Source organism: Lepidochelys kempii, chromosome 2, assembly GCF_965140285.1.
Source record: "Lepidochelys kempii isolate rLepKem1 chromosome 2, rLepKem1.hap1, whole genome shotgun sequence".
Taxonomy (NCBI): Eukaryota; Metazoa; Chordata; order Testudines; family Cheloniidae; genus Lepidochelys; species Lepidochelys kempii.
Genome location: NC_136381.1, coordinates 233,628,765 through 233,653,093, shown reverse-complemented (window position 1 = coordinate 233,653,093; position 24,329 = coordinate 233,628,765). Strand labels below are relative to the sequence as shown.

Below are 24,329 nucleotides of genomic sequence, written 5' to 3'. Positions count from 1 at the left end.
ACATGAGTTGGCAGGACCAGGGCCTCAGGTTGTGTAAAAATGCTGCAAGTATTGATTCAGAGAAGATGATTGGGTCATGTAATCTGCACGCCTGATTCTAAGATTGAGCGGGAAGAAAATCAAGAAAACGAGGACACAGCAATGGAGAAAAGAACAAAAGAGGGTAGGAGAATAGACAACAAAAGGAAAGACAGTGTCAATATCAATGACAGTAATAGTCAGGTAGGTGATACCAGCAGAAGAATGACTGTACCTAATCGATGAGGAATCTAGGTACGGACAAGCAGAAACAACTAAGATGTCTGTACACCAATGCAAGAAGCCAGGGTAACAAAATGGAGCAACTAGAACTACTGGTGAAGGAAGCGAAACCAGACATTATTGGGATAACGGAAGCATGGAGGAACAGTAGTTATGACTGGAGTACAGGTATTGAAGGGGAAGTGCAGTTCAAGAAAGACAGAAATAAAGGTAAAGGTGATGGAGTAGCATTGTCATGAGAAATCAGAAATGATGGAAAGGATAAAAAGTTAGCTGTTTGTGTCAAAATCACTTTGGGAAAGAATGGTAACAGAGGCTCCACTGGGATAGTGTTAGGGGTCTGCAATAGAACCCCAGGATCATATTTGGATACGTACAGAAACCTCTGATATTTTAAATGAAATAACTAGTACTGGGAATTATGTGATTATGGGCGACTAATTTCCCAGATATACATTGGAAGACAAATGCTATTAATAACGATAGGGCCCCAGATATTCCCGGATGTGACAGCTGACAGATTTCTTCACCAAGTAGTCACCAAACCCACAAGAGGTTATGCCATTTTAGATTTAGTATTGCTAAGTAGTGAGGACCTCATAGAAGAGCTGGTTGTAGAGGATAACTCATGATCACTTGAACTAAAGTTAATTCAGTTTAAACTAAACGCAAGGATAAACAAAAATAGGTCTGCAACTAGGGTCTCCTTCATTTCAAAAGGGCACACCTAAAAAAATTAAGGGGATTAGTTAGGGAAGCAGACTGTACTGAAAAACTCAAAGATCTGAATGTGGGGGAGGCTTATAATTATTTTAAGTCAAACCTGCAGAAGCTATCTGAAGCATGCAACCCAAATAAGGGTAAAAAATTCATAGGGCAGGGCTGCAGCCCAAACTGGATGAACAAGCATCTCAAACAAGTTATTAGGAGAAAGCAGAAAGTCTACAAGGAATGGAAGAAGGGATGAATCAACAAGGAAAGCTACCTCTTGGAGATTAGAAAGTGTAGGGAAAAAATGAGAACTGCTAAAAGACGAGCAGAGCTGGACCTTGCAAAGGAAATGAAAACCAACACTAAAAAGTTCTTTAACAATAATAAATAAAAAGAAAATAAGGAAAAACGAAGTGGGACTGCAAAACATTGAAGATTGGGTGGAGATCAAATATAATCTAGACATGATCCAACACCTAAACAAATACTTTGCCTCAGTTTTTAATAAGGGTAATGAGGAGCTTGGGCATAGTGACAGGGTGGCTAATGTGAATGAGGATACAGATGTAGAAATTATCACATCCAAGGAGGAAGAGAAACTCAAACAGCTTAATGGGATCAAATCAGATAATCTCCATCACAGAACATTAAAGGAATTGGCATATGTGATTGCAAGCCCAACAGCAAGGGTTTTTAAATAAATCTGTAAACTTACCTGTCATACCCTACGACTGGAGAATTGCAAATACAGTAACTATACTTAAAAAAAGGAAAAAGATGATCTAGGAAACTACAGGCCCATTAGTTTGATCTCAATTGTATGCAAGGCCTTAGAACAAATTCTGAAAGAAAGAGAAACTAAAGACATAGAGGTAAACAATAATTGGAATAAAACAAAAGGCAGATCATGCCAGAACAACATGATTTCTTTCTTTGAGAAGATAAAAAAAGGTTACCTACCTTTTTCTAACTATTGTTCTTCAAGATGTGTTGCTCATGTCCATTCCAAGTAGCTGTGTGTGTACTGTGTGCACAGTCACTGGAAGCTTTTTCCCCTAACAGTATCGTTGGGTCGGTTTCAGGCAACCCCAGACTTGCGTTTTCATGGTGCCACATATAAGGCGCTGCCAACCCGCCACCTCTTCAGTTCCTTCTTCCCAGCTGGCTCCGACAGAGGGGTAAGCGGGTGGGTCTTGGAATGGACATAAGCAAAACATCTTGAAGAACAAGAGTTATGAAAAAATAGGGTAACCATTTTTTCCTCTTTAAGTGCTTGCTCATGTCAATTCCAAGGTGGTGACTCCCAAGCAGTTCCCAGGAGGAGGGGTCAGAGTTCATGGATTTGCAGACTGTAGTACAGTACTGCTCTGCTGAATGCATCTCTGGCCTGCTGAGTAATAGCATAGTGTGAGGTGAAGGTGTGGCTCGATGACCATGTTGCAGCCCTACAGATCTCCTGGATCCGGACTTGTGCCTGGAATGCCGCCGAGAAGGCTTACACCCTTCTGGAGTGTGCTGTCAGTGTGGGGGCAGGTATCTTTGCCAAGTCATAGCACGCTCGGATACAGAACATGATCCATGATGAAATTCTTTGGGAAGACACTGGGAGGCCCTTTATTCTGTCTGCTATTGTGGCAAAAAGCTGTTTGAGTTCCAAAATGGTTTTGTCCTTTTGATATAAAAAGCCAACACCTGCCTAACATCCAGGGAATGGAGCTTTTGTTCCCAGCTCTTGGCAAGTGGCTTAGGGTAGAAAACTGGGAGAAAATGTCATGGTTGACAGGAAACTGTGAGATTACCTTTGGAAGAAAGGCTGGGTGAGGCCGAAGCTGGACCTTGTTCTTACAGAAGTGTATGGAGGCTCGGATGTCAGGGCCTTAAGCTCAGACACCCTCCTGGCTGAAGTTATAGCCACCAGGAATGCTATCTTCCAGGAAAGGTAGAGCAGAGAACATGTTGCTAGGAGCCCATTAGTTTCAATAGCACTAAGTTGAGATCCCATGCAGGGATAGATTGTCACACTTCAAGGTGTAACCTGTCAAGCCCCTAAAGGAAATGGCTGACCATTAGGTTAGTAAAAACCGATTGGACAGTGACCCCTGGGGTGGAATGCTGAAATCACAGCCAGGAGAAACTTTATTGATGACATCGAAAGACCTTGCTGTCTCAGATGTAACAGATAGTCCAAGATAAGGGGTATTGATGAATGAATAGGTGGAGTGCCCTTCTGCACCGACCAAATAGAAAATCTCATCCACTTAGCCACATACATGGCCCTAGTGAATGTCTTCCTGCTGCCCAGGAGGACTTCTCTAACAGGATCTGAGCATGTTAGCTCCAGAGAGTTTAGCCATGAAGGTTCCATACCGTGAAGTGAAGAGACTCGACGTTGGAATGCTGAAGATGACCGTGGTCTTGGGTGATCAAGTCCGGAACCGGGGCAGGGTGATTGGGGTCTCCACAGACAGGTTCTAGGAGAATGGTTTACCAGCACTGACGGGGTCAGGTTGGTGCGATCAATATCAAAGATGCTCCTTCCCTTCTGACCTTCCGTAGGACTTTGTGAACATATGGCAAGGGTGGAAACAAGTAAAACAGATGGTCCTTCCAGGGAAGGAGGAATGCATCCACAATTAAGCCTGAGCTGTGATTCAAGAAGGAGCAGAACTGCAGAAACTTCCTGTTGTGTCTTGCCATGAACAAGTCTATATGGGGAATTCCCCACCACTGGAAGATGTTGTTCACGATGTCCATGTGAATGGACTGCTCATGGTTGTGGAAGACCTGCTGAGATGGTCCACCAACTTGTTCCGAGATCCTGGAAGGTAAGATGCCTCTAGATGTACTGAGTAGGCTATGCAGAAGCTTGACGATTTCCTGGCATAGGGGAGAGGAGCATGCTCCACCCTGTCTGTTTTATATAAAACAGATACACACCTTCCCTGCAGATCCGCCTGGAAGGTCTGGCAGGCTAAACAACTGCTCTTAGCTCTCTGAACTGATGTAAAGTGAGAGCTCTGCTAGAGATCAGAGACCTTCTATCTTGAGCCTCCCTAGATGTGCTCCCCATCCTGTTGCTGACACATCTGTAATCAGAGATTGCGAGGGCTGGGGTCTGAGAAAAGGCATTCCTGTGCATACAATTTGAGGATTGAGCCATCACCGGAGAGCCTTGATAACCGAGGGGGACAGAGTGACAACCTTTTCTAAGTGGTCTCGGCTTGGGTGATATACTTAGGCGAGCCAAGACTTGAGAGGTCTGAGCTGAAGCCTCTCATGCTGTACTACATACGTACAGGCAGCTATATGCCCTAGAAGTATCAAACAGTTCCGTGCCATGGAGGTGGGGTAGCGCCCAAGGCCCTCTACAATGGAGCAAATGGCCTGGAAACAAGATTCCGGGAGGAACGTTCTGGCCTGTCCCGAATCTAGTACTGCCCCTATAAACTCTATTCTCTGAGTGGGAGAGAGGGTTGACTTTTGTGCATTCACCAGCAGGCCTAGCCTGTCGAACGTTGCCTTTATCAGAGTATTTCTGTTATTGCACAGCATCAACTATGAAGTACAAGAACAGACTTTACTTGGCCATTTTACTGTTCTTTCATTAAATAAAACGGAAGGTAAGTTTGCTTGCTCTTGAGAAGTGCTGACAGTAATATGAACTTTGTCATCAGAATGAAAAATAGACTTGGTATTCAATATCCATGCTCCTAAAGAGATAGAGAAGGAGGTACCTCAAATCCCTGATGATTTCTGACCAAAATCTGAATTTAAAGTTTATGTTAGTAGAAACCAAAGTTAGCTATACATGAAACAGCAGATGGTAACAGGGTATGCCGCAGTATGGATCCTCAGAAAAGTCTGATAAAAAGGGGCACCCTCCACCGCCCAAGTTATTAGGATCTTCAGAGGAAGGGCAGTACATTGGATGTAGAAATCAGAGAAAGCACAGAACCAAAGTAAAGATCAAATTTCGTTCTCTGAGCACTTTGGGGGATTAATATGGTGTGGTCCAATTTAGCCTTCCATTATAGTGTTAATTGCTGTTCCATTATAGCTTTCCCTCTTCATGAGGGCAAAACTGCATAGAAAATATTTTAGCTGTTTATCACTTATAGCACCATCTACCACATCTATCTGCTATCTTCCAGCACAGCTACTAACCACCCCAAATTCCATGTCTTGTCAAATAAGCATTTTACGTCTTCCAATTCTCCTCTATGCTCACTCACCCAAAGCCACTATTCAATCCTAAATCCAGAGTCATTTAATCATCAATGTTCTTTTTAACAAACTGTCTCTACACTTGATTTTTTAGTTGTGTTAACACAATTACAGATTCTCATGTGAACAATCCACAAACATGTTGTAAGAACCCATGGGCCTAGAACGGGGGACTCAGAGTCTGAGGCAGGCGCCACTTCCTCATCTCCACCAACGGCCCAGGTGGGGTTGCCACCAAGTAGTAGTGAGAGGCAAAGGCCAGCAGGAAGTTCCACCCTACGGATCATAAGCAACAGTCCTGCATGATTCCGTTATTAGCTTGCACTCTCTATATAAATCAGGAAGCCATTTTGGGGAGCCTCTGGTGTGCTACTGTCTCAGACCCTGCTTGCCACTCCTCGTTGTGACTCGTCTGGATTCCATATTCTCAACTTCAGGCTGGCTCCTTATCCTAACCTTGATTTATTGTCTTTATCTTAGGACCACTGACGACCCTGGTGCAACACCCTAACCTTACCCTGATTCTCACCTCATGCTCTCAGTTTGGTTACAGACTCTGAAGTTTTGACCTGGCCCGGCCCTGGACTGATTTTTGACTCTTTGGCTCAGATACTGAGCAGCTCACGCAATGCCCACAGACTGCCCAAGACCCAACCCTGACAGATTGCTCAGACCACCCCCTCTGCAGACAATGGAAGGGACAGATCCAGCTTCTACCCACATTTCCCAAAACCCACAGGAACGAGCTGCCTGCTTGCAAACAAAGAACCCTATGCTGCAGGCTCCATCAGAATAGACCATGGCCAAAGTGCTGGCCCTGTGCAAGCAACTGGCTCAGTCATAGAACCACACCATGGAACTCATATCTTAAGTACAAACTGTCCAGGAGCAACTTGCACATCCACAAGGAGAAGCAGTTGTCCTGTGTGTTGGGGTAGAGCACTCAACGCCTCTTGAGCAGGGTCCCGCAGTAGTGCTAGGAGCAATTTGACAGGGACTGCCAGAACTATCAAGGTTTCCTAAGCAAGTGTTGGCTACTTTTCCTGCTATGCCCTAGAATGTACCCCACAGACCAATCAAAGGTGAGGCTGGTGATTAGCCTGCTTGTCGGAGAAGCACTGCATTGGGCCTCCCCTCTGCTAGAACAAAACAGCCAGTCACTCTCTAACTGGGAAAACTTCCTGTGAAAATTCTTGACCATCTTTGATGATGCACACTGTGCCCCACTAGGCAGAAGCCACCCTCTGGAAGCTTAGACAACCGTAAGGGCTGGCCACTTCATACACCATCCATTTCCAACAGCTCGTGGCTGATGCTGAGAGGAACAAGTCAGCGCAACTGCACCAGTTCCAGTGGGGTGTCAGCGAAGAGGTGAAAGACGAGCTAGCTCACATAGAGAGCCCTACCCAACTCAACACTTTCACTGATCTCGTCCTTTGTATTGACACCTGGCTGCTACAATACCCACCTGGTGAAGTGAAGAAACAGATTGACAGAGCTAGAAGTGTACCCAGAAGTCACCTACTAAAGGACAGGCCCAACAAAGAAAGTAACAGAATGCCCCTAGCTGTCACCTACAGCCCCCAACCAATACCTCTCCAGTGCAACATCAAGGATCTACAACCTATCCTGAAGGACTATCCCTCACTCTCTCAGACCTTGGGTGACAGGCCAGTCCTCGCTTACAGACTGCCCCCCAACCTGAAGAGACACCATTATAGGACGTAACCACATCATCAGGGGCTCGTTCACCTGCACATCTACCAATGTGATATTTGCCATCATGTGCCAGCAATGCGCCTCTGCCATGTACATTGGCCAAACCGGACAGCCTCAACACAAAAGAATAAATGAACACAAATCAGACGAGAATTGTAATATTCAAAAACCAGTAGGAGAACACTTCAATCTCCCTGGACACTCAATAACAGACTTAAAAGTGGCAATTCCTCAACAAAAAACTTCAAAAACAGACTCCAACGAGAAACTGCACAACTGGAACTAATTTGCAAACTGGACACCATCATATTAGGCCTGAATAAAGACTGGGAGTGGATGGGTCACTACAAAAAAGTAAGGTTTCCCTCTGCTAATACTCACACCTTCTTGTCAGCTAATACTCACACCTTCTTCTTAACTGTTGGAAATGGGCGATGTCCACCTTGATTGCATTGACGTCGTTAGCACTAAAAAAAATTAATTTTCCTCCTTTGATATTCACCCCTTCTTGTCAACTGTTGAGAACCACTTTCACCTTCATTGAATTAGCCTCGTTAGCACTGACGCCCCCACTTGGTGAGGCAACTCATCTTTTCATGTACTGTAATATTTATACTGCTTTCTGTATTTTTCACTCCATGCATCTGATGAAGTGGGTTTTAGCCCACGAAAGCTTATGCCCAAATTAATTTGTTAGTCTCTAAGGTGCCACTACGACTCCTTGTTGTATTTATATTCTGAATACACATTTCCAACCAGCTGTGCACCCACTTATAGCAGGCTCACCTAGGCTCTACTTCCCTAGTTTACTTATGAAAAGGTCATGTGAGACCGTACCAAAATCCTTACAAAAGTCAAGATACATCATAACTATTGCTTTGCCCCAATCCACAAGCCTTGTTACGCTGCCAGCGAAGAATATTAGGTGGGTTTGACATGATTTGTTCTTGACAAATCCATGATGACTGTTACTTATCACCTTATTCTCTTCTAGGGCAGAGGTTCTCAAACTGTGGTCCACGAGCTCCATTCAGGTGGTCTGCGGATAGTTCCTTCTAAGGTGCGTGCCTGGGCAGCCACACACAAGACAATGAAGGGCCACCCACCTAATTAGTGGAGCCGTGAAGGTGCCTGGACCCTGGAAAGGACACATAGATTAGAGTTGGAAGAGACCTCAGGAGGTCATCTAGTCCAACTCCCTGCTCAAATCAGGACCAGCCCCAACTAAATCACCCCAGCCACGGCTTTGTCAAGCCAGGCCTTAAAAACCTCTAAGGATGGAGATTCTACCACCTCCCTAGGTTACCCATTCCAGTGCTTCACCACCCTCCTAGTGAAATAGTTTTTCCAAATATCCAACCTAGACCTCCTCCACTGTACCTTGAGACCATTGCTCCTTGCTCTGTCATCTGCCACCACTGAGAACACCCCTTCCCTCAATCTGCTGGCGATGCTTCTAGTAATTCAGCCCAATATGCCGTTAGCCTTCTTGGCAACAAGGGTACACTGTTAACTCATATCCAACTATTCTCAGTAAGTGCCCAATCAAGAAACACTTAAATTAACAATGGACTTTGAGAGAATCATAGAATCATAGAATATCAGGGTTGGAAGGGACCTCAGGAGGTCATCTAGTCCAACCCCCTGCTCAAAGCAGGACCAATCCCCAATTAAATCATCCCAGCCAGGGCTTTGTCAAGCTTGACCTTAAAAACTTCTAAGGAAGGAGATTCTACCACCTCCCTAGGTAACGCATTCCAGTGTTTCACCACCCTCCTAGTGAAAAAGTTTTTCCTAATATCCAACCTAAACCTCCCCCACTGCAACTTGAGACCATTACTCCTTGTCCTGTCTTGTGTTTTGTTTTATTTTGCTTGGTAACTTACTTTGTTCTCTCTGTTATTACTTGGAACCATCTAAATCCTACTTTTTACATTTAATAAAATAATGTTTTACTTATTAATTAACCCAGAGCAAGCAATTAACTCCTGGGGGAGCAAACAGCTGTGTATATCTCTGTATCAGTGTTATAGAGGGCAAACAATTTATGAGTTTATCCTGTATAAGCTTTATATAGAGTAAAACAGATTTATTTGGGGTTTGGATCCCATTGGGAACTAGGTATCTGGGTGTTGGAGACAGGAGTGCTTCTTAAGCTGTTTTCAGTTAAGCCTGTAGCTTTTGGGGAATGTGGTTCAGACCTGGGTCTGTGTTTGTAGCAGGCTAGCGTGTCTGGCACAACTAGGCAAGGTACTGAAGTCCTAAGCTACCAGGGAAAATGGACTCAGAGGTAGTCCCAGAACACTAGGTGGCAGTGTCTGTGACCAAACCCATCACAGAGTACTACAGCTTTTTCCACATCATCTGTCACTACGTTGCATCCCCCATTCAGTAAGGATTCCACACATTCCCTGACCTTCTTCTTGTTGCTAACACACCTGTAGAAACTCTTCTGGTTACTCTTCACATCCCTTGCTAATTGCAACTCCAATTGTGCTTTGGCCTTCCTGCTTACACCCCGGCATGTTCGAGCAATATTTTTATTCTTCTCCCAAGTCATCTGTCCAACTTTCCTCTTTTTGTAAACTTCCTTTTTGTGTTTAAGCTCACCGAAGAGTTCTCTGTAAGCCAAGCTGGTCATCTGCCATATTTGCTATTCTTTCTGCACATCGGGATGGTTTGTCCCTGTGCTCTCAATAAGGCTTCTTTAAAATACAGCCAGCTCTCCTGGATTCCTTTCCCCCTCATATTAGCCTCCATGGGGATCTGCCCATCAGTTCCCTGAGGGAGCCAAAGTCTGGTTTTCTGAAGTCCAGGGTCCGTATTCTGCTGCTCTCCTTTCTTCCTTTTGTCAGGATTCTGAACTCAACCATCTCATGATCACTGCTGCCCTGGTTGCTATCCACTTCTACTTCCCCTACCAATTCTTCCATGTTTGTGAGCAGCAGGTCAAGTGGAACAAAGCCCCAAGTTGGTTTTTCCAGCACTTGCACCAGGAAGTTGTCCCCAACACTCTCAAAAAATTTCCTGGATTGTCTGTGCACTGCTGTATTGCTCTCCCAGCAGATGTCAGGGTGATTGAAGTCCTCCATGAGAACCACGGCCTGTAATCTGGAAACTTCTGTTAGTTGTCCGAAGAAAGCCTGGTTTACCTCATCCTCCTGGTCTGCTGGTCTATAGCAGACGACTACCATGACATCACCCTTGTTGCTCTCGCCTCTAAACTTAACCCAAAGACTCTCAATAGGCTTTTCTCCAGTTTCATAGTGGAGCTCCAAGGAATCATACTGCTCTCTTACACACAGTGCAACTCATAGCATCACATAGGAATTCTGTGGCAGAGGATGGGATAAAATCCAGTTCTCTAGAGCAGCATTCAGCTCCCTTAACCATGATATCATCCTTTTTCTTCCTGCAATACTCTGCCTCATTCATCAAACACCTTCCAACCTGGCTAACAAAGGAATCCAGGGTCCTACTCTCAACAGCTAGCTAGCTAGCTGTGGTAGTAACTGATTTTTCAGCTTGCAGCCAGTTAAATGTGTGTTTTTGTTTTGGATCAAACGGAATCTAAATATTGCACAAAAAACAAAAAAAAAACCCCAACAACCTTCCAGTCAATTAAAAAAAAAATCCATTTCAGGTTGAACGAAAGGCAAACTGAAAAAAACAATTCCATCTATTATATTGACACCCACTTGTATAATCAATAAGGCTTGAACCTTTATATCCACCACACAGACTTCTGCCATGTCAGCTAACAGAGTAACTGATAAAAGCAGTAGGTTGCCAACCTCTATGTGGACCAGCACTAGAAGAGAATGGACCACTTTTCCATATTTGCTGGTAGCAGAGGAATAGTGAGACTCAGGGATCTTTGGTTCTATTCGAGGCTCAGGTGAGGGTGGGGGGGAGTCTTTGTGCTCATTCTCCCCAAGTTTGACCCCTTCTTCCCCCATCCCCTCCAACTAGTCACTGTCCAAGTCCTGTCTCTTCCCACCCCTTTCCATCCCAGTCCTTTTCATCTCACCTAGCCAGTCACAATCTCGATTCCGCAGGCCAAATCTCTTTGCATAGGAAAACTTAGTCTCACCCTTCAGTACTAGTTTAAACCTGCAAGTGATTCATGCCCCATGCTGCAGAGGAAGGCCAAAAAAATCCCCAGGATCTCTGCCAATCTTCCCCAGGGGGAAAATCCTATCTGACTCCAAATACGGCCTCCAAGTCGATACCTGGGAAAGAATTCTCTCTAGTAACTCAAAGCTCTCCCCATCAAGCATCCTGTCTCCGGCGGTTGGGGATTTTTGCTACTGGCAGTCGCCAAAGGGCCACATGCCATTGTAGGCAGTCCCTTACCACCATCCCATCCATAAACAGGCCGAAATCGTAAGGAATCAGCAAAGCTTGCTGGTTCGTGATCCTGATCTGTAAACCTTTGAAATAAAGTTTCCTGCCAAACAGATTTAGTTTTTTTGCTTCCTTTTCTTTTGGAGAAGAGGCCTAATGTCCTTGCCTCTCCTTTTCACTGGAGGCCACGACCACCAGGGAGCTGGATGGTTGTTCAAGTGTTCAAATCCCTGTGAATGGACATAATCTCTCTTCTTCTCCACCATTTCGGCAGTGGGAGGCAAAAAAAAAGGGGGCCTGCCATAAAATCTTGACAAGCTCCAGGATAACCTCATTAATGAGGAGAGCTATCTTAGATGGTCCTGCAGAGGCTAAAATGTCCACAAGCCTGTGTGACCTTTCTTGTATATCTTCTGGCTGGATATCTAGAGCAGCAGCCACTCTCCTCAACAAGTTCTGATGAGCTCTAAAATGAACAGGAGGGGAAGAGGTACATTCAGCCACTACTGCCTCATCAGGAGACAACGAAGAAGAGGTTAAAGGTTGTTGAGGATGTCCATCCTCTAATTCATCTACAAGAGAGTTCCGTGCACTGTGCTCCACATGCGCACTACCAATTTCAATACCAGGGGAAGAAAGACTGTGACCTTCCTGCAGATGATCCTGGACCTTGGCTGACACTGAAGCGTGGGAAGGGACAAGAGGATCTGGAATGTGTGGGAAGCCCCAAGGGGTCCAGAAGAGCCACTGGCACAGAGGTGGGACCCAGTTCCAGGTAGGTCACTGATTCTTATAATGCTGAGCCTGTGGACTGTAGCATGGAGGGCAGACATCGCACTGGGGTTTCTGGGCATCTTCAGGTCAGGACACAAAGGATCTGATTTCCGAGTCTGATAAGGAGTCCACTTTCTCCAACCATGGGGGAACTGAACCCGTTGGTACCAAGAAGAAAAGTTCTGAACCTGGAGAATTGGGTACTGGTGAAATCATCACTGGCTTGCCTCTAGTTGCAATCCTATGCAGAGGTACCACAAGAGTAGAACTGGCTGGTACCGAATGGTGCTCTGGGGCTGAACCTGGGACCACAGGAGCATGAGGTCCAAATACAGGTAACATGCCACACTCTTGAATCATGGAAGAAGTTGGTACCACCAAATTAAGCAATGATCTGGCTGTTTCGAAAACCTTTGGTGTTTACAGCACCGGAAAGGGCTCCTGAATGCAGTTCCAAGATGTGTGCCAATCCTTTGGGGATTGGTCTCAATGGACACTTCCTGGGTTCTGCAGTCATCAATCCCTCCTGGCTCACAGAACATCTTGCGGATGCAACTTTTGTAAGCGCCCCTCTGAGTCCTTGTGAAAAAAGGACTGTCCTCGTGACAGACTGGACTTTTACATAGAGTACTTCCGCAGACGTGCACAGGCTGAAATTGTGAACAAACAGAATCACTTATCTCATAACCTCAGCCGTACAGAACGCAATGCCATCCACAGCCTCAGAAACAACTCTGACATTATAATCAAAGAGGCTGACAAAGGAGGTGCTGTAGTCATCATGGACTGGTCAGATTATGAACAGGAGGCTGCCAGGCAACTCTCTAATACCACATTCTAGAAGCCACTATCCTCCGATTCCACTGAGGAGTACCAAAAGAAACTACACCATCTACTCAAAAAACTCCCTGCTGCAGCATGGAACAAATCTACACAGACACAACCCTAGAGCCCTGACCAGGGGTATTCTATCTGCTACCCAAGATCCATAAACCTGGAAATCCTGGATGCCCCATCATCTCAGGCATTGGCACTCTTATAGCAGGATTATCTGGCTATTTGGACTCTCTCCTCAGACCCTACACTACCAGCACTCCTAGCTATCTTCGAGACACCACCAACTTCCTGAGGAAACTATAATGCATTGGTGATCTTCCTGAAAACACCATCCTGGCCACCATGGATGTAGAAGCTCTTTACACCAATATTCCACATGAGGATGGACGACAAGTTGTCAGGAACAGTATCCCTGATGCGGCCACAGCACACCTGGTGGCTGAGCTTTGTGACTTTGTCCTCACCCATAGCCATTTCAGATTTGGGGACAATCTATACCTTCAAGTCAGCGGCACTGCTATACGTACCTGCATGGCCCTAGTGCCCCTCCTCTGCTTGCGCTACATTGATGACATCATCATATGGCCCAACGGGAAGGAGGCCCTTGAAGAATTTCACATGGATTTCAACAATTTCCACCCCACCATCAACCTCAGCCTGGACAAGTCCACACAAGAGATCCATTTCCTGGACACAACAGTGCAAATAAGTGATGGTCACATAAACAGCACCCTATACCGGAAACCTACTAACCGCTATTCTTACCTACTTGCCTCCAGCTTCCATCCAAGACACATCACATGATCCATTGTCTACAGCCAAGCTGTAAGATACAACCACATTTGCTCCAGTCCCTCAGACAGAGACAAACACCTATAAGATCTTTATCAAGAATTCTTAAAATTACAATACCCACCTGGGGAAGTGAGGAAACAGACTGACAGAGCGAGACAGGTACCCAGAAGTCACCTACTACAGGATAGGCCCAACAAGGAAAATAACAGAACACTGCTGGACATCATGTAGAGCCCCCAGCTAAAACCTCTCCAGTACATCATCAACGATTTACAACCTATCCTGGAAAACGATCCCTCACAGACCTTGGGAGACAGGCCAGTCCTCGCTTACAGAGACAGTCTCCCAGCCTGAAGCAAATACTCACCAGCAACTACACACCACACCACACCACAGAAACACTAACCTAGGAACCAATCTCTGTAACAAACCCCATTGCCTACTCTGTCCCCGTATCTACTTTTGCGACACCATCAGAGGACCCAACCACACCAGCCACACCATCAGGGGCTCATTCACCTGCACATCTACTAATATGATATGTGCCATCATGTGCCAGCAATGCCCCTCTGCCGTGTACAGTGGCCAAACTGGAAAGTCTCTATGTAAAAAAAATAAATGGACACAAATCAGACATTAGGAATGGTAACATACAAAAGTCAGTAGGAGAACACTTCAATCTCCCTGGACATTCAATAACAGATTTAAAAGTAGCCATCCTTCAACAAAAAAACTTCAAAGACAGACTTAAAAGAGAAACTGCAGAGCTACAATTTATTTGAAAACTTAACACCATTAATTTGGGCCTGAATAGGGACTGGGAGTGGCTGGCTCACTACAAAAGCAATTTTCCCTCTCTTGGTATTGACACCTCCACATCCACCCTGACTGAATTGGCCTGGTTATCACTGGTTCTCCACTTGTAAGGTAACTCCCTCCTCTTCATTTGCCAGTATAGCTATGCCTGGATCTGTAATTTTCACTCCATGCATCTGAAGAAGTGGTTTTTTAACCTACGAAAGCTTATGCCCAAATAAATCTGTTAGTCTTTAAGGTGCCACCGGACTCCTCGTTGTTTTTGTAGATACAGACTAACATGGCTACCCCTCTGATACTTGAGTCCCTGTGAACACTCAATGCCTTCCTCTCCGAGGGTGTCAGTACAGAGTCCTTAGGAGACTTACACAGTCTTTTCTTAGGCACCAGTAATGCAGATCTGCCTGAAGACTCTGTTAGATGTGCTCAGTATCTGTTCTGAGTAGGAGGGTTCCAACAGTGGATGAAATACAGACACCATGAGCAGGTACTTGAGTATGGCAGTCCTATCCTTTTCCAATGGGGTTTGAACCCTCTGCGAATATGACATTTATCACTTCCATTCACCTCTCCCTGACACTTACGGCAGCTGGGGTCTGGGTCACTCACTGGCATAGATCTGTTACATAAATGACAGGCCTTGAAGCCCGGAAAATGGGGCATCATTCTGGTACCCAACCAGGCACCAGGGACGCTACCCTAAAAAGACAGTATTCTAAACTTAATCCTGTAACTAATTATTTACAGATATACTATACAAGACTACAAACTAATGCTATCAGTACTATTTACACTAAGGGAGGAAGATGTGAAGAAACAAAGATCACATCTCTAACAACAACTGTCACTGGCGGTAGGAAGAAACTAAGCGGGGTCGAGGGCAGTGTGGCCCTTTATGCCTGCATGCAGCGGTGTGAGGCACCACAGAGCACTCACACTGCCCAGATGGGTACCACTTTGAGAAAAATCTCCCAACAACTGTGAACGAGGTGCACTCACACCCACAGTGGAATGTACATGTGCAACCACTTGAAGACCTTATTTTTCACAGAAATCAACAGAAGCAATAACAGACTCTGAATGTAGATTTTGGGCAAGAGATAATTTATATATATCCACATCATGTATGTGATGGTGACTGCCATATGATGAATCTGGGCCTCACACATCTTTTGACTACCTTATCTGCCCTTTACTCATTGAATCAGCTACCTGAAACTTTGTGGAATTATGAACAGGAGCATCCTATCTGCAAAGGAAAGCTCCTCAGCTTTTCAACTGATAAAATTAGGAGACTTAACACAATGGACTTTCAAACAGTGACATGTTTAGGTATGTACAGTTATTTGGCGTTATTTTTAGTAGATACTTTACAGTTTCTATATAATTGGACACATGGAGTGAGATTATCTGCCGGGCCTTTGAGATACCCAGCACCGAGCTGGCAGTCCAGGAGAAGGAGTGTTTGGGTGAGTAGCTTGATCAAAGTTAGCACATACATGTCTACCTGAGGCAAAAATTTCACCCAGGGCTACAGTGTAGATTTACACTAAGAGTACTATGCTGAAAAAGAAGAACATAGGGACAAGGATAAGATGTGGGGAATGAAGATTATCCAAAACCAGGATCTCGCATCTGGATCTGCTACCTGAACTACTGTACCATGCCATTGCAAAATCTGATTGACTTCAATGGGACTCCACACAGATGCAGAAGTCTGCACTAGCAGAACTTGATGCAGGACTGGGACATAATTCTGAAGTTCTTGGACATCATCAAGCAACAAAATAAAGTAATACACAGTAAAATGCAATTTTAAAAGTAGTATTTAGCCTGAAAACAAAACCCCTAGATAAATATTTATCTTCAGAGTCTCAGCTTTTTCCATTAATTTCAATGCAGAAGTACGTGTTCTCATCCTAATTTCTAAGACGTCCAACTTGTTAAGAAGAAACTAGCATCCTACATAAAGTACATTTTGACATTTTTCTGAACTACAATTTGTTTTTTAAAGAAAAATTATACTTTTGGGGTATGTGTCTCATTTAAAAAAAAAAAAAAAAAGGTGGAATTTTCCTTTAGCTATTTTCTGAAGTATCCATTGCTAGGCATCTGAAGTCTGTGCAAATTTATAATTAAAAATATGTAAAACTGTATCCAACAACACAGACACCAAGCCACAACAATGAAACCAAAAGAAAATATTCCAAAATAAAAAAGGGCAAAATTAATAGTTGGTGCAAAAGAGATGCCAAGTGATTAAATGTAGTGATCCAAACAAAAAGGCCTTGTAAGGAGCCTTGAAGACAACAGAACAACTCTGGTGAGCACAACAGTTTGTGAGGCTGCTCCATAGACTCAAGAAGAAAAGCCTTATCCTGGCCCAATTCACACACAACCTTGGAACACAGAGGAAGGACAACCCCGTCAAACTCAATTGCCTCAGAGGGATATTGGAGAAAGAGATGGTCAGTCAGGCACATTGAGCCCAGGTTATGATGAAGGACTTGTTAAATGTTTTTTTTAAACTAGTACCTTTCCATAAACAAATTTCAAAACTTCTGTCTAGGTGGACTGAAACTGAGTGCAGTCTGTCAGCTACAGAGGATGCTGAATATATTTTAATATTGATTTTGTTTTGTATGTGTAATAGAACACAGAATTCTGTAATCTGCAAAAATATCATTTACTGTAGTTAAATCTTCTACTATATCATTTCAAAACAACACGTTATACATTTCATTGTTTCTGCAGCTTCGGCGGTTAGGCCAATACTGGATACAGTCAGATCCATCTACTGTAGCTGTTTAAGGGTTATATGCACCTACACATATGGCAAAAAGTTAGTCTTACCAAGGTCATTATCTGCTTATCAATTCTTTTTTTTAAAAGAAACATTAAAGATACTTAAAGTAAAATCCTACTTTACATTTCTGAAAGTATACTCAGAATTGAGACTTTCTAAAATGAAGCCATGCATCTTCTAACATATGAAACAACAAATTTTAAACACCTACCTGAACCAACTGGAGATGATCCAACACTAAGACTTTGTAAACTTCCATTCCTGAGCAATGTTGGGGACTTCTGAAGGCTAGAGCTTGTTGCACTTCCTGCAGCAGATGCCACAGATGATGTTGGAGAAGCAGAAGAAACTGACAGATGGGAAATACTCTCCTGACTTTTATTCCCTTTGGGCCTACCAGGCCCATGTTTATTTTGTTTATTTCCTTTCCGTTTCTTTTCTATTACAGTCTCTTCTTCTATCCCAGAAGTTTGGACTCGCTTGTATCCTGTTGAAGTAAGGCTTGTATTACCTAAGTCTCCAGGTGAGCTGTCAAAGTTTTTAGACTGGGAAACAACGGCTGAGGTTGAAGGGAGAACAATTAAGGAACTAAAACAATTCACACTCCCTTCCTGGTTTCCCATCTCTCCTTTATGTACATCTTTGGTTGACAAAGTTTGCTGGGCATGAGTGTAACTGTCATTACGCAAATCTGATTCGGTAAAACTCAAAAAATCCTGGGGAGATTGAACTGAACTTCCAGAAGATGATTTTACACTGCCAGGAGTCCCCAAAAAACTGCCTGTAGAAAGAAGGAAAGACCAGGATTTATTTTTTTAATTATGATTACTTTTATTTTTTTAAAAATAAAATGCTCCTATCACTATTAAAACTGTTCAAGAAGCTGGATATTCTAGGTCCCTTCTGAAACACAGACAAGCCCTAAAGTGGTAAAGCTATGTGAAGAGTTGGTCTGTGGCAAGAGAGGTATATCTTTACCTTGCATTAGACAGCTGTGCACTAACTGTTTGTGTAGACCCTGCTTCTGCACACTAAGAGTTCCCTGGTGCACTTTAATCTACTCCACTTTCAAAGAGGAGTAGATGGAGTGCGCTACAAAATTTCTATTGTGCAGAACCAGAGTCCACACAGGTAATGAGTGCGTGGCAGTCTAGTGCAAGATAGATTTATACCCTAGCTTGCTACAATCTGTTTGTATAGACAAGCCCTAAATTTGTAATGTAATTTTTAAACATTTAATTTGGTTTCATTATTTCTACTGTGTTTGCTTCTTAGTTTTTCACTCAGTTGGGTCTGATTCTTAGTCACCTCAATCCTGCGCTTGGGACGGGGATGGAGAGGGAAGGAGAAAGTGAGTGGAAAAGATGGACAAAAGTGGCTTATAAGCCCCCTCTAATGACCCCTATATTCTAGGATCATTCTGGGCTCTGGTGTAAGTTAAAGCACATTGCTCTAACTTACCTTCTGCTTTGTATGTCCCCCAAGATATAAAGAAGCCCTATGGCACAGTGTGCACCAGCCACATACCCAACATGCCCACACTCTGTCCTTGACATGCCCCCTCTGCCAGGGTTCTGAAGTAGGGCTATGCGTACAGCACTTGCACCCAGTCCTACACTGGCTGTGGAGGCCCTCTTCACAAGGGGTATTTTTCAGGCAGATGTATAAGGGAGCACTTTAAGCCCTTTCCTACTTTAGGAACACCATAAAAAGGCCTTTATGCAATTGAGAATCATGCCCCCTCACTTTCTACTTCTTGTGCACTAGCACAATACTGAAATTACTGGGTTGCAAATATACAGAGGAATGCTTAAGAAGTCCAAATACAAATGTGTTTTCACTGAAATTCAGTAAGTATTTCTTTAGATTTTTTTTAAGTTAGTCAATTTTTTTCAAAACCTATGGGGCATAATTATCTGCATGTCAGTGTTCTTTTAAGAATACATTTAGAATTCCTTTGACTCTACACAAAGTGTGTATAGAGAAAGTCACAAATTACATTTTGGGAAACTGGTAAAAGCTCTTTATCAACAAAAGTCATATTTTAATGTTATTACTCATTATAGTAAACACAGATTAATAATCTGTTTAAAATACATAATTTACATTACATCAGTGATTTTAAGACAACTGCAATTTTGCTACTCCATTAGCATCTACATAAAGAGGTTTTCCATCATCAATCCTGACCCATCACCATCTGTCTTTCTTCTATACTTTTGTTTTTACAGCTGGTATAAATAGCACACTGATGCATTAAATACTTTTAAACTACAGAGCACTTCAGGAACAACTAGTATTCCTAACCAATATGGTACCTTAAACACTAAACATCAACTAGCTTGACTAGCGGGAAATAATGCTTTAAACTCTCTCTGTTTAACAGCACTCTATTGCCCTTCTTGGCATCTATTTTTCTTTCACTGTCTTGGGCTCTGTGATTTTTAAGACATAATACAATGAAAATCTAAACAAAACATTACTTATACTTTCTGATACCTCAATACAACGAATTGATAGTGTTTGGATTATTTTAGCATGCAGAATGCAAACTGAAGACATTGTTTAAAAAAGTATAAGCATATGGGAGGAATGACTACCCAGAAGATTTGCAATTAAGAATTCAATCCTGCAAACGGTAGTCATGCAAGCAGCCCTACTGGCTCCAATAAGACTACCCACAGGTATCAAGGACAAGTCTGAAAAGGGTTGCAAATCCATCCCTAATTTTGCCATTAGGAAAAGAGTCTTAGTTACAAAAGAACATTTGCATTGACCTGTTTTCAAACACTTAGTATACACTTCCACAAGAATGTAAAGGGAACTCACAGGTTTCACAGAGGTAGTATAAGTTACAATGGTTTCCCAACAAATTTTTTCAAAACAAAGGCTGTATTTTAATGCATACTTTTACAGCACTTTTGTTTGAAAGAAAGCTTCCCCTTTTTTAATTTGTTTAGTACTAGAGTTATATATGTGTAAAAATTACCACATGTTGGGAACAAGCAGAAAGAACTCTCATTAACATTAGTGAGACACAAGGGCATCTCATGGCAGAACAGACTCCCAACATCTTAAAAATGTCTCAGTCAAAACAGTCATTTGATGCATCTTTACTGTTTGCTCTCAAGACAAAATTTGTTGGGCCCAGTTTTGACTCAAAAAGCAGGGGAGATCATTTAAATCCAAAATGACTCCTTCAAAAGATATGATCTTATGGATTGAACTTGTATGCTGTTTTTAAATAAACTGCACAAAATAAGCAAATTTAAAAAAAAAAAAAATTTTCATGTGCATAATAAAAGTTCTCAACTATCATCTTCTTTAAGTAAGAAATGATCTCTTTCAATATAAGATTCCAATAATCAATTTTTGAAGTCTTATTCAAGAATGTAAATAAAACACCCCCTCAAAGCAATCTGCAAATGATACACTACACACGCATGCACACAATAACAACCAGTTAAAAACAAACAAACATTAAATAAGATGTAAAATCCATATTCCAGGGTCATCATCCTGATATTCACAACACTGGAAGTTTCAGAATGAACATAATTCGTCTTTAAAATGCAGGATTTGTGGGTTTACACCCCACAGATTAACAGATTTGTATAACAAATTTTTATTAATAAAAAATGTAAAAACTATTATGGATTCTTATTACTCTACCTGGCCACCACAAACTATCCTCCAGACAGACCAGAAATAGTGCATGTGTTTTTGGTTGGGGTTTTTTGGGGTGAGGGGAAAGGGGCGGGTTTTTGGTGCTGCTATTTTAAAGATACCAGTAATGGCTCTAGAAAGCTATTTTAGAATGTCAGAAATATACAAAAATCACCAAAATATGTATAATATACATACATCCCCAAAAACATTATATACCCAATAGATTTGAATGATGTAAAAATTAAAATGTGTATTTATATTCTTGAAGGCATGTTGTGGACTCAAAAAAAGCTTCATAAGACAAGTTTCAGTCTATCTTGAAAATAATCATTTCGGACACAAATTATACATGTTTTTAAGGTACATAAAATACAAACAGAAGTTTGTTCAGATTTATTTTTACACTCAGCAATGTAAAATTAGTATTATTAAAGATGAGTGGGGTTTTTTAAATGCCTCCTATACTCAGACCTTATATGCCAAATTTCAGCATTGAGCAAATCTGCCAGCAGATTTACAAATTGCCAAAAACAGAAATGTCAAGTGAAAACTAAACTTAAATGGGCATAAACTGCCTTTTCCTGTAAAAACAGAACATACACATAGCATACATAAAAGAGACAGGCATCTCTTTTTCTGAAAAGAAAGTAATCAGCAAAAGATGTAACAAGCATTTAATGATTTCAAATAACCAAACTTTCCTATCATTATTCTGGATGATGGGTAAATGATTTTTTAAATGTAAGTATGGAAGATTTCTATCTACCTGTTTACTCGTAGGTCATCATGGAAACAGTATTATTGCTATTATTAATACCTGGCTGAAAAGGACTAGCAGCTGACACGGTTGTTCCTGGATTTCTTCCACCACCAGGCTTTCTTCCCCTCTGACCTGAGCTGTGACCTGCAGATTTCTTCCCTTTGCTCTCTGACCCTCTAGCCTCTGAAGCATCTTTTCCACTTGAAGTATGTGCAGAGACTTCCTGGAAATTTGCATTTGTAAATCGAGCTGTGGTATCTTCCAACCGCTTCAAGGAGCCTGGCATAGAATTGTTGCTAGTGCTTGTGTAAGTCTAACATTTCGATTAAGAGAAAATAAGTTAAAAAGGAGACAGTTAGACCACAAAAAAACTGTACATCAACCAATAAAAAAAGTTAGTGGAAGAGAGAGAAACATTTGAGTAACCTAACATTAAAGAAAACATTAACATTCTTTCTTTTTAGTTTCACAAGTTAGTAGTCACTTTTTAAAGAATTTTTTGAAACGTTTAATCTTATGTTATGATAGCACCATAAAAACAAAGAACAGAAAGTCAGTTACTAATATGTAATTTTTCTGATCAGATATAGTGCCAGCTGTCAGTTCAGTTAGCAATCAGATTGCAGCAATGTACGTGCTGACATATCCACTATATTTATCAAAACACAAATAGTAACACTACTAGCTCTACTCATCAAAATAATGGCAATTTCTCCCGAAACTTTAGCAAGCTCGTGAAACATACTGTATAATCAGAAAACCTACAGTTTTATGATTATGACACCAATCCTGCAGATTGCATACATACTTAATTTCATACAGTTAGTAGTCCCACTGTCCTCAGCGGGATTGCTCAAAGTGTATGAAGTTAAACATAAGTGTAAGTCTTTGAAAGAATGGGTCTAAAAAACAGCTTAATGATACAGAAAATGTTTATATTTTGGGGTTGGATGGGAGTCTCTGGATTACTTTCCAGAACGCCAAGACTATTTTCAACTGCAAATGCGTAACAAGAATTCTATCACATTAAAAGGGAGATTTGAAATACTTTGAAAAAAGTTATTTATATTTTACAGTTTTATATTAATAGATACACATACTATAATAATATTACATTAAACACACATGCACACAGTTTTTTCATACAAGTTAATAGAAGATGTCATTTAATTTTTTTGGTAACTTTAAGATATGAATTTAAACTGATTGTCATAATCACACATTTTCTGGTCTGTTCTTAGTTTTATAAGAAATAAATAAGAGTTTGGGAGAAATGCTTATTAGGCAAAATTCGGAGTGTTTATGTAATGATTATTCAGATGTAGAAGTTACTTTGAAGAAATTGTTGGATTGTTAATATAACATGATTAAACTATATAAGCTTGGCTGTGTGATTTTTGGCAAAAATGTTAGAATAGTAGTCAATTATAACAATTTTGATAACTGAGTGAAATTCTGACTCCATTGAAATCAATGGCAAAGCTCCCATTCAATATCTATAAATATGTTGAGTTTCTCTGGTATTTCTATGAATTAGTTAATATTGTATGGATTATTTTATTAAGGTATTGTGAGGCCTTTTGCTGGTAGTGATATTTTAAAAAAAGCTTTTTTGTGATGATATAATTTATGTATGCTAAAATGAAAAAAATACAAATATAATGATATTAAATAACTCCATAAAGTCTTTAGAAATTAATAAAGATGAAGGATTTTAATATGCTATGGAAAAAAATATGAGGAAAAGGAGTGACATTATTCAGCAGTTATATTTTACTAAACTGAGCAGACATATAATTACACAAAACACTAATTTGCATTCTGATTGGTAGAAAACCTCCTAAATGTTAAATACCGGTTAAACTAACAGATCTTTCTTTAAATATTTTATATCAGTATTAAACAGTACATTTTTCTTTCTGATTCTTTAATCATTATTCAGGCTCTGAGATTGAGGACAGCACTAAAATGTCTTTACATCTATCCCTACTAAGAAAAACATTTACACATGTGCTGCTTAAATCCCATTAAAACTATTCTATAAAAGGATGCTTTCCTGAATTGGGTCAATAGTACTATAAACGTTATTTTATTATCTTTCACATTGTGCTTTGATATAACTGACATGAAAAATTATCTCACTTTTCACTAACACAACTACCACCAGACAGAAACTCAAAAAAAGTTAATTATAATAAAATTATCTGCTGTTTCAATACATTTCAGATTTTACAAGTTGGGGTATGCTACTCAAAATGTGAGATTTCAGGAAGCTGTACTGAGCAAAATGGGCCCACCTTTCAATCAGTAGGTTATTAGCATTCAGAAATATTTTTTTTATTTTAGAAAACTACCCTCTTCAGAAGCAATATATTCCCATGTTAATTTGTTTCATTCTAACTGTATTTTTTTCAAGTTTTCACAGTTCAGTGCAAACAATGAAAACCATGGCACAGAGCAGGGCACTACTTTTTTAAATTATTACCTACAAGTTTACCAACTGACTCTCAAAGTCATTTTAGTAAGAAATGAAATCCCGTTTGCATAGACCAATAGGATTCAAGCTGATTAAACTCCATGGCTTACTTTGGAAACATGAACCGTTTGCAT

The 24,329-nt window shown here is 41.4% G+C and overlaps 1 protein-coding gene across 10 annotated transcripts in view; it reads right to left on the bottom strand.

Moving 5' to 3' along the window:
• The window catches only part of MLLT10 (MLLT10 histone lysine methyltransferase DOT1L cofactor), a 225,128-nt gene that overhangs the window by 72,864 nt on the left and 127,935 nt on the right, over nt 1–24,329 (bottom strand). For all 10 annotated transcript variants that reach the window (XM_073334208.1, XM_073334203.2, XM_073334205.2 and 7 more), the window contains 2 exons: nt 21,777–22,032; nt 17,502–18,071 (listed from right to left, as the gene is read on the bottom strand). In XM_073334208.1, coding sequence (XP_073190309.1) covers nt 17,502–18,071; nt 21,777–22,032 — 826 coding nt within the window. The remainder of the gene's footprint in view (nt 1–17,501; nt 18,072–21,776; nt 22,033–24,329) is intronic.